This window comes from Cololabis saira, chromosome 10, assembly GCF_033807715.1.
Source record: "Cololabis saira isolate AMF1-May2022 chromosome 10, fColSai1.1, whole genome shotgun sequence".
Taxonomy (NCBI): Eukaryota; Metazoa; Chordata; class Actinopteri; order Beloniformes; family Belonidae; genus Cololabis; species Cololabis saira.
The window spans coordinates 25,773,043-25,786,995 of record NC_084596.1 but is presented as its reverse complement, the minus strand read 5'-3'; the positions used below and the strand labels follow the sequence as shown (position 1 = coordinate 25,786,995).

Here is a 13,953-nt window from a genome sequence, read left to right as displayed (position 1 = left end):
ATTAGAAGGTTTCCAGCACCAGTTAGTAGATGGAGGTAAATGTAACTTCTGTCTAACTGTTAGCTATACATTTGGTGGCTATCTGGAGATCAGCCATTGATTGAAAATATAATTCATTGTGGTCTCTAATGGTAATTGCCGTGGCTGACGCTGTAAAACATTTCAATATTTCATCTGTTAAAACACTGATCACAGACTGCTCAAATGAAAGACACATTTGTTTAAGTTCACTTGGTGTGCACCAATGAAGCCTGACATTAACAGACATTAAAGGGTTTTACAGTAGAACATATGAGGTCGACCCACCTAATCCAAGATGAGCGTTGTAGGGTAATATTTGTACTAAATAGTTGATAAATGTGGAACAACAAGTGCACTGTTATCTTTGCAGTCACCCAGTCAAGCAATGAATCTGTCAGCCAGTTGATTTTAATTTTCTCAAACCCGTTGAACCATAAATAACATGCTAATGTTGAGTTTCTTGTCTGACTACCTGATTGGTAAGGGGAAGTTGAGATGGAAAGAACCTTTTAAGAGGGAAACTGTTGCTGTGACACACAAGGTCACTTTACAAACCTCCTCTGATGTAAGAGGACCGGTATTCCCCTGGATGGAGACAGTTAGTGCTGTTAGAGGACAAATTAACCCAAATGGCTAATCAGTGAATCATTTCTGAACATAGGAACCAATATACACATACATATATAAAGCATGGATTCAAAGCACAGCATAATTTGAAAGAACATGTGACAATATAGTCGTTTTTGAAATACAGAATATATACTGTGTGCATACTTCACGCCTGTGCAGTATTTCCTTCATTGGAAAGGACACACCTCTTGTATCGAGAGTGCTCGGTGTTTGAGCGCGGGCCACTTTGTGTCACATTTACATTGGAAGCGGATCATGTCTAGAGTGGAGGTGTTTAAGGACACAAATCTCCGCTCTCTGCTGAGGGAGCTGCGTACTGACATCGCAATGGCTGTGGACGACCCCTTCCCTCTCGTCTACGGGTTGGCAGATAAAAACATCATCACTGAACAACTGCTGAAGGTAAGCTAGATTGTTGAAATTTGAGCAAAGTGTGAAATGGTTTATCTTTTCTTAACAGTCATCGACTGATGACTGGATACACTGGAACTGATTCCCATGTTTTCTAAAAAGTGCATTTGTTCATTAAGATTCATCACTTCTGCAGGCAGAATAACCACTGACATAACTCTGGACCTCCAACTTCTATTAAAATGGAAGACACTATGTTAAAACTGGTTCTTTTTCCTTATAGGAAACTCTAGAGAAGGAAGGTCGTGAAGGCATTCACAAGGCCATGTACTTCCTCCTCTCCTGGGTGTTGGAGCAAAGCAGATCCACAATCCAGACTTTCTGGAGCAACTTATCCAAAGGCTACAACGTTGAAAGTTACCCCAAGTTGCAGACCCTGCTGGCGAACCTGAACTCAAGTATGGGACAGCGAAAGTTCATCAGACTATTTCATTCTTATATTTGTCCATCACCATGATTTCTGTCATTGCTTATCCTGTTAGGACGGGAAGCTGCAAGCTCCAAAAGTGAAAACAGATCTTCTGGTGGTCTCAAAGTTTCTCACAGCAAGAAAAGGAGCCATGAAAACAGAGGGGCAACCTCCCAGGATTCACAGTATCTTGCCAAGACAAGTGATGGAGCAGGTCATTTACGGTGTAGAGCACCTCATTGCGAGTTTAAATCAGCAAAAAAATGAGAAATATTTTGAAATATTTGTGTTTTTTATGTGCTTTACTTCAGGAAGTAAGGTGAAGCTTTACAGAGTGAAGAGTGAAGCTCAAGCCCCACAGCTGCCGTCTGGAAACAGTAATACAGTAGTATTTTGATCATAGTTATTAACTGTTACTAAAGTAAACAACAGAAACAATTATTTCACACTGGACACCAAACAAAATTCTACTGCAGGTGTTCAAGTGGCCTCTCACTCCGTCTCAAAAGGAGTACACTGGTCCTCCTCCTCTTCATCCTCCTGTACAGATCGGCCTGTCAGCTCCGACAAAAGAGAAAAGATACAAATCAAGAAGGAGTACGGTGAGTTAAGCTAATTTCTCTAGGTTATAACAAATACTGAGAAAACTACCTGACAGCATCGGGACACTAAATCACATGTTCCGTGATAAGCTGCATCGATTTGCCAACATGGCACTTTGGGAGATAAGTTAAAGCAAAATGAGAAATGACATGTGGCACAACTGTCTCCAACAGGGTCTGCAAGAAAGTGCATTAAAGTTACTGAAGGATTTTACTCTGTTGGCCCAGCAGACGACACAAACGCAGCAGCAGCCAAGTCTGCCAAGTCTGCCAAGACCAAGTTCCACCACCAGGGGGAAACGGACCCAAGCACGGTGCGGCTGAACAACCAGGTGCTTCTCAATCCTGGTCCCCTTGACCCCCTGTCCTGCATGTTTTAGATGTTTCTCTGCACCAACACACCTGATTCTAATTAAAGGTCCTCATTAGCTTGTTACCAAGGTCTGCACAGCTCTGTTGATGACACAGGTACTTGTATCACGGTGTGCTGAAGCAGGGAAACATCTAAAACATGCAGGACAGGGGCCCATGAGGACCAGGATTGAGAAACAACAAGATTTTACATGAAAGCTCATCTTCTGAGTACATCATGTGTGTGTGTGTGTGTAGATTCCCAGCAATGATGACGAGTGTGCAGTGTGTAGGGACGGAGGCGAGCTGATTTGTTGTGACGGCTGTCCTCGGGCCTTTCATTTGACCTGCCATGACCCTCCGATCACCTCCATACCCAAGTGAGCAATAAAACAGTTAAATGTGTATGATGAGTATGAGTATGTTGTAGCATGTATCTCTGTGTGTTAATGTTGCAAGCATTGTTTCAATGTCCAGTGGGTCTTGGAAGTGTGAGTGGTGCCATGGACACAATGTAAACAGATACAATGCTCTTGTACCTTTACAAGTAAGTGGATGAAGTATTTTCTCAAATATGGAGGTTTACTCTGACTGAACACACTTAAAATACATGTGCTTGTTTGGATGAGAATATCTGCAACAGTGAATGAGTTGCTATTAGACTATAATGGTTATTGTAATCATTGTATTTGATTGGTGGAAAGGCTGATTAAAGGATCCGATGGGTTCCTCGAAAGGAAACTTCATATTTACATTATTTTGCATACATTAATGAGGGACACATTTTTAACCTATTCCTCAAACTTATTTATATTAGTCAGGCATCATAATGCCAAATATAATTTGATCACCTGTAGAATTATTGAATTATTAGTGAGCAGCTAAGTTTTTTATTTTCTAATACTAAACCCAGTCCAAATGATTTGTTTGATTCAGGCGATCTCAGCTCAGCCTCAGCAAACAAACACAATCCCCAGCAACGCCATGTCAGACGTCTCATTCTACTCCTCACTTACACCTTCTGTCACAAATGTCACAGCCTCTACGAATGTGTCTGGTGGCAGAAACCAGGTGAAAAGAATGTGTTTTACATCACTTTTTCCATTATTTTTGTTCCTCTTTGTTCATTTCTTTTTGGGTGTTTTTCACTCAAAAATAGCCTTTTCTGATGAGTGTATAAATGGTGTCTCCAGTGCTCAGGCGGAGGAGAGCAGGTCGGTGCGAGGGAAGTGTGCAGCGTTTGTCACCTTGGAGGAGACCTGAGCCAGTGCCTTCAGTGTTTACAGCGTTTCCACGTACACTGCCACTTCTCTAAGTATGACAGCCACTCATTTCTCCCCTTTGTGCATTAGACTCAGTGTCAGTTCAGAAGATGATGGGAAAAATGGGTTAAGTGCAAACATATAATTTAGACTGTGTGGAGTACATCTCCGGAAGCTGCCTCCTGTTTATGTTAATATTATTGATCAACTGTGTGCATGAAGGGCGTGCATGTATGGTGATCACCATTTATTCCAATGCAACCAGTGGATTGTAAAGTCCTACATTATAATTCTGATCAACTGATAATGCAATTTTCCAAAATAATACCAAAAATTCAGAGTGATATGAATGACATGAAGATTGTGAGCCCTTCTTCTGTAACCAATAAATTGGGTCTTGATTGAGGGAAACATGATACACCGCAGACATGAGCCGTCCAACTCACTCACGGTGTTTGTGTTTCAAAGAGGGAGGTCCATCTGCGTGTCCTGCTCCAGGATGTGGGGCAGCTCTGCAGAGAAAGAGGCTGAGCACAGAGACATGCAGGTGTGTTTGCACACAAACACACACAAAGAATATAAACCTTTATTCTTTTTTTAAATGATGCCGTGTAATCTGGAAAATATGTGTGTGTATGTGTTCAGGTTCCAACGGTATTTCAAAACACAGTCACAAGTCACAATCAGAGCGCTTCCACCTCTGAGCCGGTCGTCCATACAGACGACCTAGACTGCATCCTGGGAGACGTGAGTGAGGCTCGGTTACATACCACAGATTCAGACATGATGTCGATGTTGCAGTGCATGTCAGACTCAAGATGGCTGCTGCTCTTCCTATCTCATTGATGGGGGATGAGTTGTCAAACAGCCTTGAGTACAAATCAATATGTGATGCGGAGCAATATGTCATGGTGGGGTTTGTTTTCAAGTGCTGTTTGTGACTAACTGATGTTGTGTCTAGAAATGAAGTTGAAGTGTTATAGATCCTGTCTTTAAAGATGAGCCAGACTCACTTTCTTGGGATTCAAATGAAAGCTAGCACCACTGTACGTCGCTGTAGCAGTTCTGACCACATGTGAGCACACAGAACTGCTGTGTTGTACCACTTTGTCCCAACAGAAGTGCTCTTGGTTGCAAGTACGGCAGGCACATGCACGTTCTTGTGATGTGCTGCCCCCGTGTGGTCAGAAGTGGCATTGCTACTTACATAGGCTTTAAAATCATCATCTAACCCTGCTGCCTGTTTCTGGAAGATCATTTTTTAATAGGCATTTAGACCTAAAGATGGCTTCAGCATTTAAGAAGGCCAATATCTTTGAGCAGCATGTTCAATCACATGCACACAAAGACTAAACAGCAAAGGCCTCAGTGATGCCAGAACAATGATCTAATGTCCATCTTCACCTCATCAAATCATTAATTAAAAAAAATAATAATAATACCAAAAAAATCTTTAATTACAGTGAGCAGGGATAATGCACCTGTTTGAATGGATTTTGGAAGCTGTGATTGCTGCTACAGTGAAATGCTGATCATGAACTGATCAAATCGTAATCATCTCCATTGATGGAAGGCTTTTGTAGCTGTTATTGAAACAACATACTGGGCATTTGATATTTTTTTATTTATTAAATTCATTTTACTGATTTATTTATTAAATTCATTTTATTTATTTATTTGCTTTTGTTTTATTTATTTATTATTCAAAGTGTGTTAATTATTTAAGACAATTTGGCCTACAGAAGTAAAGATTAAATTCCCAAATTATTTAGTGCATCAATTATAACAGTGTTCCCCCTACAAAGAGAAAACTTTGAGCTTGAAAACATGATGGATTGACTGTATTAGTCTATCAGCCCTGTAAATCCTCAGTAATGTGTTTTGCTTTGTAATATGGGTTTACAGCTGTTGCTGGTATTGCATGTAACGTCTCATCCTCATCCTTCCTCTTCTCTCTATTGCAGCATAGCTCCATTGATGGCATCTTGCAGTGGGCCTTCCACAACATCTCTCGGCCTCCTGCAGACTCTCAGGGATGCTACCAGTGACAGACAATCAGGCGTGCAACTTTGTAAACCCTCACTAATGAAGTCAATGTATAACTAATTAAAATGAGAGCATTTTGAAGGCGATTCCCTCTTTTTACTACATATGGAATAAATGTGTGGTGGCTGACTTCTGAACGATTGATCTCGTCACTATTTGTCCTCTGGGCCTGTTTTGTACTGTGGTGCCTGCCTTCAAGTTTTCTTTATCACTATAGTAATTGGCAAAACTGTAGTGAAATAGTACTTGAGCTTGCAGGTCAGATTTATTTTCAGTAAAAATGCAATTTTAAAAATATGGACTATAAACCAAAGCTCATAAAAATCTTACTAGTACATTTTGGCAGTGGACCTGCCATGAGATACAGCAACATTAGAAAACATTTTTTTTTAATGAACTGCGCTCTTTAGTTCCTTTAAGATCTCAAGGGGAAATAATTTGGGAGTTTACCAAAACCAACAGCTGTGTGCCGAGCCATGGCTTCACCCCAACATACTATTCAGTTGTTCCAAAATGTCTTTGTAGTTTCATAGCATTCCTGGACAGGACTATGGGTCAGCACTGACGTGGGAGAGCTGGCGGCGCGCCATGGACATATCTGCGCAGGCCAGACTGGGTCTCACAAACAGAATTGCGTACATTTAAAAAAAAAAAAAACCTCCATCACTCTGCAGTTGCAGACAACCTTTTAGATGCTCTGTTTTCATGTTTGACCTCTTCCTCAAGTGGCTACCCACAGGGAGGGCAAAGGGGAGTACAGGCCAGCTCCCTATCAGGATGCAGTTTTTGTGGTCGATCCTTAGATGATTGGAAAAAGAGAGAGAGCACAAACTTGCACGTGTGAACAAAGTATTTCTTTTTTCAATACTTTGGACGTTAGATCTGCAAAACAAATCACATTCACACGTTACAGCAGATGGTTTTAATACAATGAAGTATGCACTCTGAGAAATGCCTCTGTTTAGAAGGAATTCCTTGAGGGCTATATCACTTAGAAGAGGAATGTTGTTTTTGTCATGCGATTCATGAGTTTTAGCATGACTGCCAGTAGGATGGAGCTCGGCCAGGGAGCGCAAAGATTTTTCTCAAATCTGTGTTTGGTTGCCATGGCTTTCAGTTCCTGCAGGCCCAAAACAGAGGATGAGAAGTATTTTGCAGTATGGCTTTCTGTGAATGTACAGTTTTGTTTATTAAGTCACGGATTTTGTTCAAATGGTTCAGGAAACATCCTGTAAACTGTCTTTTGGAGGGAAGGCAGCATTGCTGACACAGAGCAAAAAAAAAAGATGATAACGAGGAAAGAAAACACAATGTACCATGTGACAACCATTCTGGCATATGCTTGCTACAAAGTGTGTGTATCTGAATTAATTAAACAGTTGCAGATTTCCTTTCTATTTTAAATTATACAATCTATAAGTATATATTTTTTTAAACTGCTTATATTCTTATTTTTACTGTGTAATTTTTTCTTCTTCTGAGTCCTGCTTTATTATTACAGAGCTCTTTTGTTTGCAGAGCATCCCACATGAGAGACCACATGGAAAAGCTGATAAAACATCCAAAGAGCTTCCTTTGTTTTAAAAAAAGAAAAGTAAACGCAAACAGTTTCTCACCACAAGGGGGCGCCCATCTAAGACTGGTGCAGTCCACACAGATTCATTGTGCCATGATTCTCAAGTCGCTATTCCACTATGATAAGAGATAGTATTTCCATTAACAGTTTTTATACTTCTAGGATGATTGGACTTGCTCAGATCTTATCAGCACAAAAGCTACAATTCAGCATAGAAGTACATACTTTTCTTGAAGAGGATGAACAGTGAAAAATTTCAGAGTAAATGGAATACTGCAGACTCCTCTTCCACGAGTTTATGCTATATATATTTACACATGTGTAAACATGTAGCAACATTGTATGCATCAATTATAGGGGCAGTTTATGAAACTTGATGTCTTGACACAGTTTTGACGGGTTTGTTGCATTTTAAACTCAAACTTTCTTTGTGAAATGCCCAGAGATGGCTTTTGTTTGGAACGAGCGCTTGATAAACAAACTGTATTAAATTTAAAAGAATTGGACGGAATTAGACTGAATCAAACTGAAACTAATTGAATAAGGTTTCTGGTTCTGCCTCCAGCTGAGTCCTTCCCTGTTTGCACGTTGATCTGTGATTGGCATTTGTAGGGATGAGGAGGAGGGAGTGAGCGTGTGTGGGTGTTTGTGGCGTTTGTCACTGTGTGGCCTACAAATGGACTAGTGATGGACGTCTCCAGGTTGGACCACGCGCATGCCTCCTGCCAGAAAACAAATAGGACAGGCCTCAATAAAGTGTCTTTCGTTTTTTTTTCTGGACACACCTGAATCTGAGTTCTGAAAGTTCTGAAAACGCCATAAGCCAATTCAATTCAATCCAATTAAATTTTATTTATATAGCGTCTATTACAACAGAATTGTCTCTAGGCGCTTTCCAGAGACCCAGAACATGATAGTATTATTCCATATATGATTAAAAGTGTTTTAATCCTTGCAGATGTCTAATGAGACAGAAAAATCAAGCACATGAGTAGAATCCCACATGCTCCAGTCATAGCTTTATTTTGGGTCTATAATGCTTCTTTAGGGTCTGTTGGGCCTGTTTCATTAGATAAGCACTTACTTTTCATCTTCAAACTCTGTGATTTCTTAAGTTCATTTTTAATCACTTGTTGAAATGCTAAATTGATTTTTTTTTTTGTAGAATGTTTCTCAGCTGACAGTTTCGTGTTTGGAGGATGAGTGAGCAACACCAAAGCAGAGATAACGTTTGTTACGCACATATCTACTCCCAGCTTTCTTTGTCATTCAGTGTGAAGTCACAAGGTTAAATTCCTTGAACACAAACATCCTGTTACTACTACTCTGTTGGTCACAGCCCAAGTATTCTTGTACAAATATGATAAGTGAAATTCCCACGTTAAAGGCATGCCTTTTTGGCTTCTTAAGACCAAATGTGCACTTTTTGATATGGCCTGAAGTGGTAAACGTTGCACAACTTCCAGGCAAGAGCATTCACTCTTTGTTAACGCCATTGTTGGGGGCAGGAAATACCTTGTGAGGGGCTCTGCACAGTCTTGGCTGGAAGTGACACAGCAGGAAGTTCTTTTAGCCACAGAGAGATTTCTCTGCTGAGAACATTTTTAAACCCATTTTAAAATGGCACTATTAATATTAGACATGTGTGGTATTTACTGAATGACACACCCTGGCTTAGCCTTTGTTTTGACAGATATCGACTCACTACAGACATTTTGCTATGCAAGGGTTTGATTGACCTTAATTTACATTGACTGTTGGAGCTGCTGTTGTGCTTTCTGATCACTGATTTGCTCTTAATCATCTCCAGTACACATGGAATAAAGTCATGTTAGAAAAAGAACTCAAGTTCAATGTTTTAAAGCTTTGTGCTGTAATAACATATAACCTGGTCTTCAAATTGGATAACCGTAATCTCAGATGAACAGTAACAAAATAGTTATTACACTCTCATATTATATACTGAAGGAAAGTGAAAGAAATTCTTTGTATTGACGTGAAAGAGGTAAGCATGAGCAAGTGAGACCACCTCTAGAAAAGTTTTGACAATGCCAAGAAACGAGTATTACGAAGGAGGACAAAGGTCATTCATTCAACAGTTAAAAAAGATTATTCAGCTATGGAAAATAGTGAATACAGCTCTCAATCTTCCCTGCAGTAAATGTACCAGCAAGTTCCATCAAAGGTCATAATATATAATGCTCAGTGGTTTATTAAAAAATGATGAATAAAATAAAATAGAGGGCTAAATCTCAGACTCTCAAATTGCATGCTACATGTTGAAGTTCATAAGAGAACAATTAGAAAGAGTGCACATGAATATGTACTCTCCTCTCTAAAAAAAGGACCAGGCAGCGCAGGCGAGGATTGCCAAGTTGCATCCGAACAAACCACAAGACTTTTGGAACAATGTCGTTTGTCCAACAACGGGACCAACTTGGGAGTGTGGCTCCAAGACCGGCCACTTCTAGCCACTGGCAATTTCTTAATGCCAGCTGTTTCAGCCCTCTGGAAATGACACATCACATGCAGGAGTTTGGCGTTCTAGTTCTAGCTTTTCACCAACCTGTGTCTTCTGTTGCTCAGGAACTTCATCCTGGGGAGCCATGGAAACTTGCTTAATGGTATCTGCTGTATATCTATATAATTATTATTTTCAATCTAGCCAGGACCTTTTATGAACCTGTTTAAGGCAGTTATGGCAGACATTATCTTCTCACTTAAAAATGAAAGACTGAAAAAGTCCTGCTTCTCTTTCTTTAGCCGCTCAAATTCAGCTTCATGGCAGATTTAACTGTGAAAAGACATCAAAGCCAAAAATTAAGCTATCACTTAAGGTTTTCAGCTTGAATCAGTTACTACAGTTGAGATTACAAAAATAATTAGCCCGCTATCATAAAAACAAACCTTGTAATTGCAGATATAATAGCATACATTAAATTGTTGTCACAACCTAACAAGATTTGTTATCTCGAGATAATGAGATAATAAACCTGTCATCTGGAGATAATGCAGCTATAAAAAAAGCTACTTTGAAGCATGGCCCTTCCAGTGTTCGTACAAACTGCTGTGGTCACAGAATATTTGACATTTAATTGCAACAATATGCTTCACTTTCTAAAGCTGCTCCACAGAAAACAGACCTCATGATCTAAATTAGTCAGAGGTTTGTTCTGAAAATCCATCGCTAAACAAAACTACAAAATGTGGCTCAATGAAGCATCTAGGTTTTTAACAAAATAAACAAAGATATACAGTTCAGAGCAGTATTAATCACTCGCTCCAAGTCGTTTTTTTTTTTGACTGTGTGTTATAGTTTTGAAGTGTTTGAGCCTCACAATAAGGAATATTCCCACCGTAACATTGTACTCAAGTTCAGCAGGCAGTTTCACTGGGTTCGTCTGTTTTTTTTAAAATAAAGTTTGGTTTATTGTTATTTGGCACCGAATATTACTATAATAATACTTGCTCATTATCAAAAAAACATCTTTTCTTAAATGGTTGTGATTCAGCCATTGTCAGTTTCACTGAGATCATTCTCATCATCCAAATTTATTAGATAAACAGATTTAAATGTTTAAATAGTCCGTATTCTTTGTTCAAGTATAGGGGTCTCCAAAGCAGATCATCATGCGTCACATATTCCATCCAGACAGATGTTCCCATCAGTTTTCTTGTATGACAGTTTAATCGGTAAGATGTAAATAGTCATGAAGGATATCAGTCTGGCATTTCTGATGGCGGTATTATGGAGGGCGGGAATCCTAGGGGAGGCTGTGGTGCAGGGTTGGAGTCGCTTACCTTCAGTTGGAAGGCTGTGGATGAATCCCAGCCCCAAAGTGTCCAAGTATTCCTGGACAGGTTACTGAACACCGCACTGCATGCAGAGTGTCAGGAAGGGCAAACAGCAAAACAGCTCTGGTTACTGAATTTTGACAGCTAATGTCATAAAAAATTTGACAAAGAAGAAAAAAATCTTCATAAAGAATACTCAGAAGACTTTAAAAATTCAACATCCCAAAGGTAATAGTTGTTTTGCTGAAACATACAGTCTGCATGTCTTACTGGACATGTGTTTAAGTAGATAGTTATGCTTGATGAATAGGGATTTTTTTTAAGTGAATTTGAAATAAAAATGAAAAAAAACGTCACAACTAACGCTAGAAGTCTGTGGGACTAGAAGGAATGAAATGTTTTGGGTTTTTTTCTGTGACCTTTGCTCCTCCGATTTAGTGAGATGGTCCGGTGCCAGCATTCCTGAGTTACATAAGAGTGGTCATAAGTAGGTAAGGTCCCTGATCTGATGTGCGTTACTCACTGATGTAGATCAGAACATACTGTTAGCCTGCAGTGATCACTCTGTCAATAGTCAGACACACACACATGCGCCTACCAGGGCAGATGTGTTGCATGCTTTGTTTCAACCTACCGCTACTTTTTTTGTAACTCAAGTAGATTAATCCGTGACTAATTTTGCATTTAGCTATATCTGCTTACACATTTCCCTAATTTTCAAGTTGTTTATAGCATTTATTAGTGCCTGTGAGGTCACTCTCTGTGGTTCCATTCTTTCTCTGTCGTTCATGCTCTTTTTAGAGTAGTTTGGTCGACCTCTGGTTGGGGGAGCAGAAATGTCTTACTGTCCCTCTGTCCTCTGAGCAGACCAGATAATGATATGCTGGCAGGGCAAATTGCAGGGTTGCCATCGGTCAGGAACTGTAAACACGGCAGAGCAGGCTTGTTGGGTCATTCCAGAAATGTCCTCAACTGAGGATTCTTGGAAGAGCGTCTCTGTGTTTGCATTCTTGCCTCGGGACAGAAGTGCTAACAGAGGCTCCTGTGATCACCAAGAGATAATAGGAGGGGAAAGAAACCCAGCAAATGTTGACTATTCGTCTGCACACTGTGACCTGGCCATCTGTAACGTGCAGGAACAATAATTCATTTCTCCAAGGTTAGCCTTGGATTATAATATATTTTGTTTCAGTTCTATAATTCTTAATTGTATGCATTTTCAAATACTAAAGTTATCTCTGATGGCACACAGTTTGGGGAGTTTGTGTGGAGAAGAAAAGATCTGTGAACACATTACATGTCACAAGCAAGAGCAAACAGTTGTTTATTGAATTAGCAGCAAACAGACATGTTTAAATTACTCATAAATAAACATTAAGTTTCCAGAAGTGGAGATAAAGGCCAAGCTGATGCAAAAGTACCGCAATGTCTCTCTGTCTTTACCTGCTGCAGAGTCGGCAAAAACTTAGCCACTATTAAGAACCTCTACAGTAATCCGTGAGAAGAAAGTGTCCACTCCACTGAGGAACGATCCAACAAGCTGGTGAACATACTTGAGCTTTTAGGGACTAATTTCTCTCAGGAGCTGATTAGAATTAAAACTGAGACAACAAGGAAGTAAAAGTAGAGTGGGTGATGCCTGGAAAATTCAGCCTAAAGTTCCTGCTTTATTTCTGCTCATTATCTATGTTGGTGGCTAACTGTCATGGTTTTGGATTTGGTTAGTTCCTGTTTTATTTTTTTATGTCTGTCTTTTGTTTGCTTTAACATATTTTACCTCCTTTACCCAGTCTGGCGTGATCATTTGCACCTGTGTCTTGTCAACCCCGCGAGTGTGTCTGTATATACTGGCTTGTCTTTCCCTTCTTCCCCGCTCGTCCGTATTGTGTCCTTCCCTGGTTTCTGTGCTTCTGCACAGTTTCTGGTTATTTTGTTCTTGATTCTTTGTTTGAGTTTTGTCTATGGATTTGCTGTATTTTTAGTTCATTAAAACCAGTTGTTTTGCCTCCAGTCTCCTGCAATTGGGTCCTGCTTTTCGTGACCCGTGACAGCTAACTACTATTTTATATTCCTTTCATTAAAATACTCAAATGTACAAATTGGCCACCAGCTATGCCGGCTAACTGGCCTCACTAATACGAGTGAGAGTGAACTTTTCCTTTATGGAAAATTGTGGAACTATATTTGCAACAATTAATGGAAAGTGATAAAAATGAACTGTATATATTGTTTGTTTATGAATGTCCATTTGTATTGATTTCCATTTGTCTATGCTTCACATTTATATAAATTATGGTGTACTGAATTTAGAGCTGCATTCAGTGTCTTTTTCTCCACTCCTGAGTCGACCTGGGTCTTCTGAACTTAACCTAAGGGAAAATTGTGCTGCGTATTAACTACTGGACCTACCCTTAAACAGGGTAGTGCACTTGTTACACAAGCCAGAGATGAACGGTGCTTTCTTTAAGTTTTGTGCGAGTGACAAAGCACCAAACCACCAAAACCATGTGTAAAATCTGAGATAGGAAGGAGGGAAGGTAAACTAGCAACAATCCCTCCTGTTCCCTCAACTGTTCCCTCATCTGCCCCATCAAGTAAAGGCCACACCAGCATCACCTCTCATTTCACCATTTACAGCATCTCGTCTCTTTCAATTGGCTCTAGCCTTCTTGAATACTGAATTTCTTTTTTGACACACAACGGTTTTTGATGCATTCTTGGCCATTGACGTCATTTGCTGAGCTACTGACGTCTGAAAACAGCTACGCCTCTACCTGCATGCCCACAGCACCAGTTAGGTTCGCTGAGTGAGAGGATGAGCAAGACTAGTGCACGAAATGTTGATGCAAA

The 13,953-nt window shown here is 39.9% G+C and overlaps 1 protein-coding gene across 1 annotated transcript; it reads left to right on the top strand.

Moving 5' to 3' along the window:
- The first annotated feature begins 906 nt into the window (after positions 1-906).
- On the top strand, positions 907-5,852 carry aire (autoimmune regulator). The gene is made up of 13 exons (XM_061731119.1): positions 907-1,053; positions 1,286-1,460; positions 1,545-1,685; positions 1,783-1,848; positions 1,948-2,073; positions 2,248-2,387; positions 2,683-2,804; positions 2,902-2,971; positions 3,361-3,495; positions 3,618-3,739; positions 4,155-4,233; positions 4,332-4,433; positions 5,651-5,852. Exons 1-13 carry the CDS (start codon positions 907-909, stop codon positions 5,732-5,734), a joined length of 1,509 nt encoding a protein of 502 aa, XP_061587103.1. The 3' UTR covers positions 5,735-5,852.
- The last annotated feature ends 8,101 nt before the right edge of the window (positions 5,853-13,953 follow it).

Bases quoted from the DNA above. Each gene is read 5' to 3' on its own strand.
- aire (XM_061731119.1), top strand. From the start codon at position 907: ATGTCTAGAGTGGAGGTGTTTAAGGACACAAATCTCCGCTCTCTGCTG. The intron at 3,496-3,617 runs GTGAAAAGAATG...TGGTGTCTCCAG, and splicing joins TGTCTGGTGGCAGAAACCAG to TGCTCAGGCGGAGGAGAGCA. The intron at 3,740-4,154 runs GTATGACAGCCA...TGTGTTTCAAAG, and splicing joins GTACACTGCCACTTCTCTAA to AGGGAGGTCCATCTGCGTGT.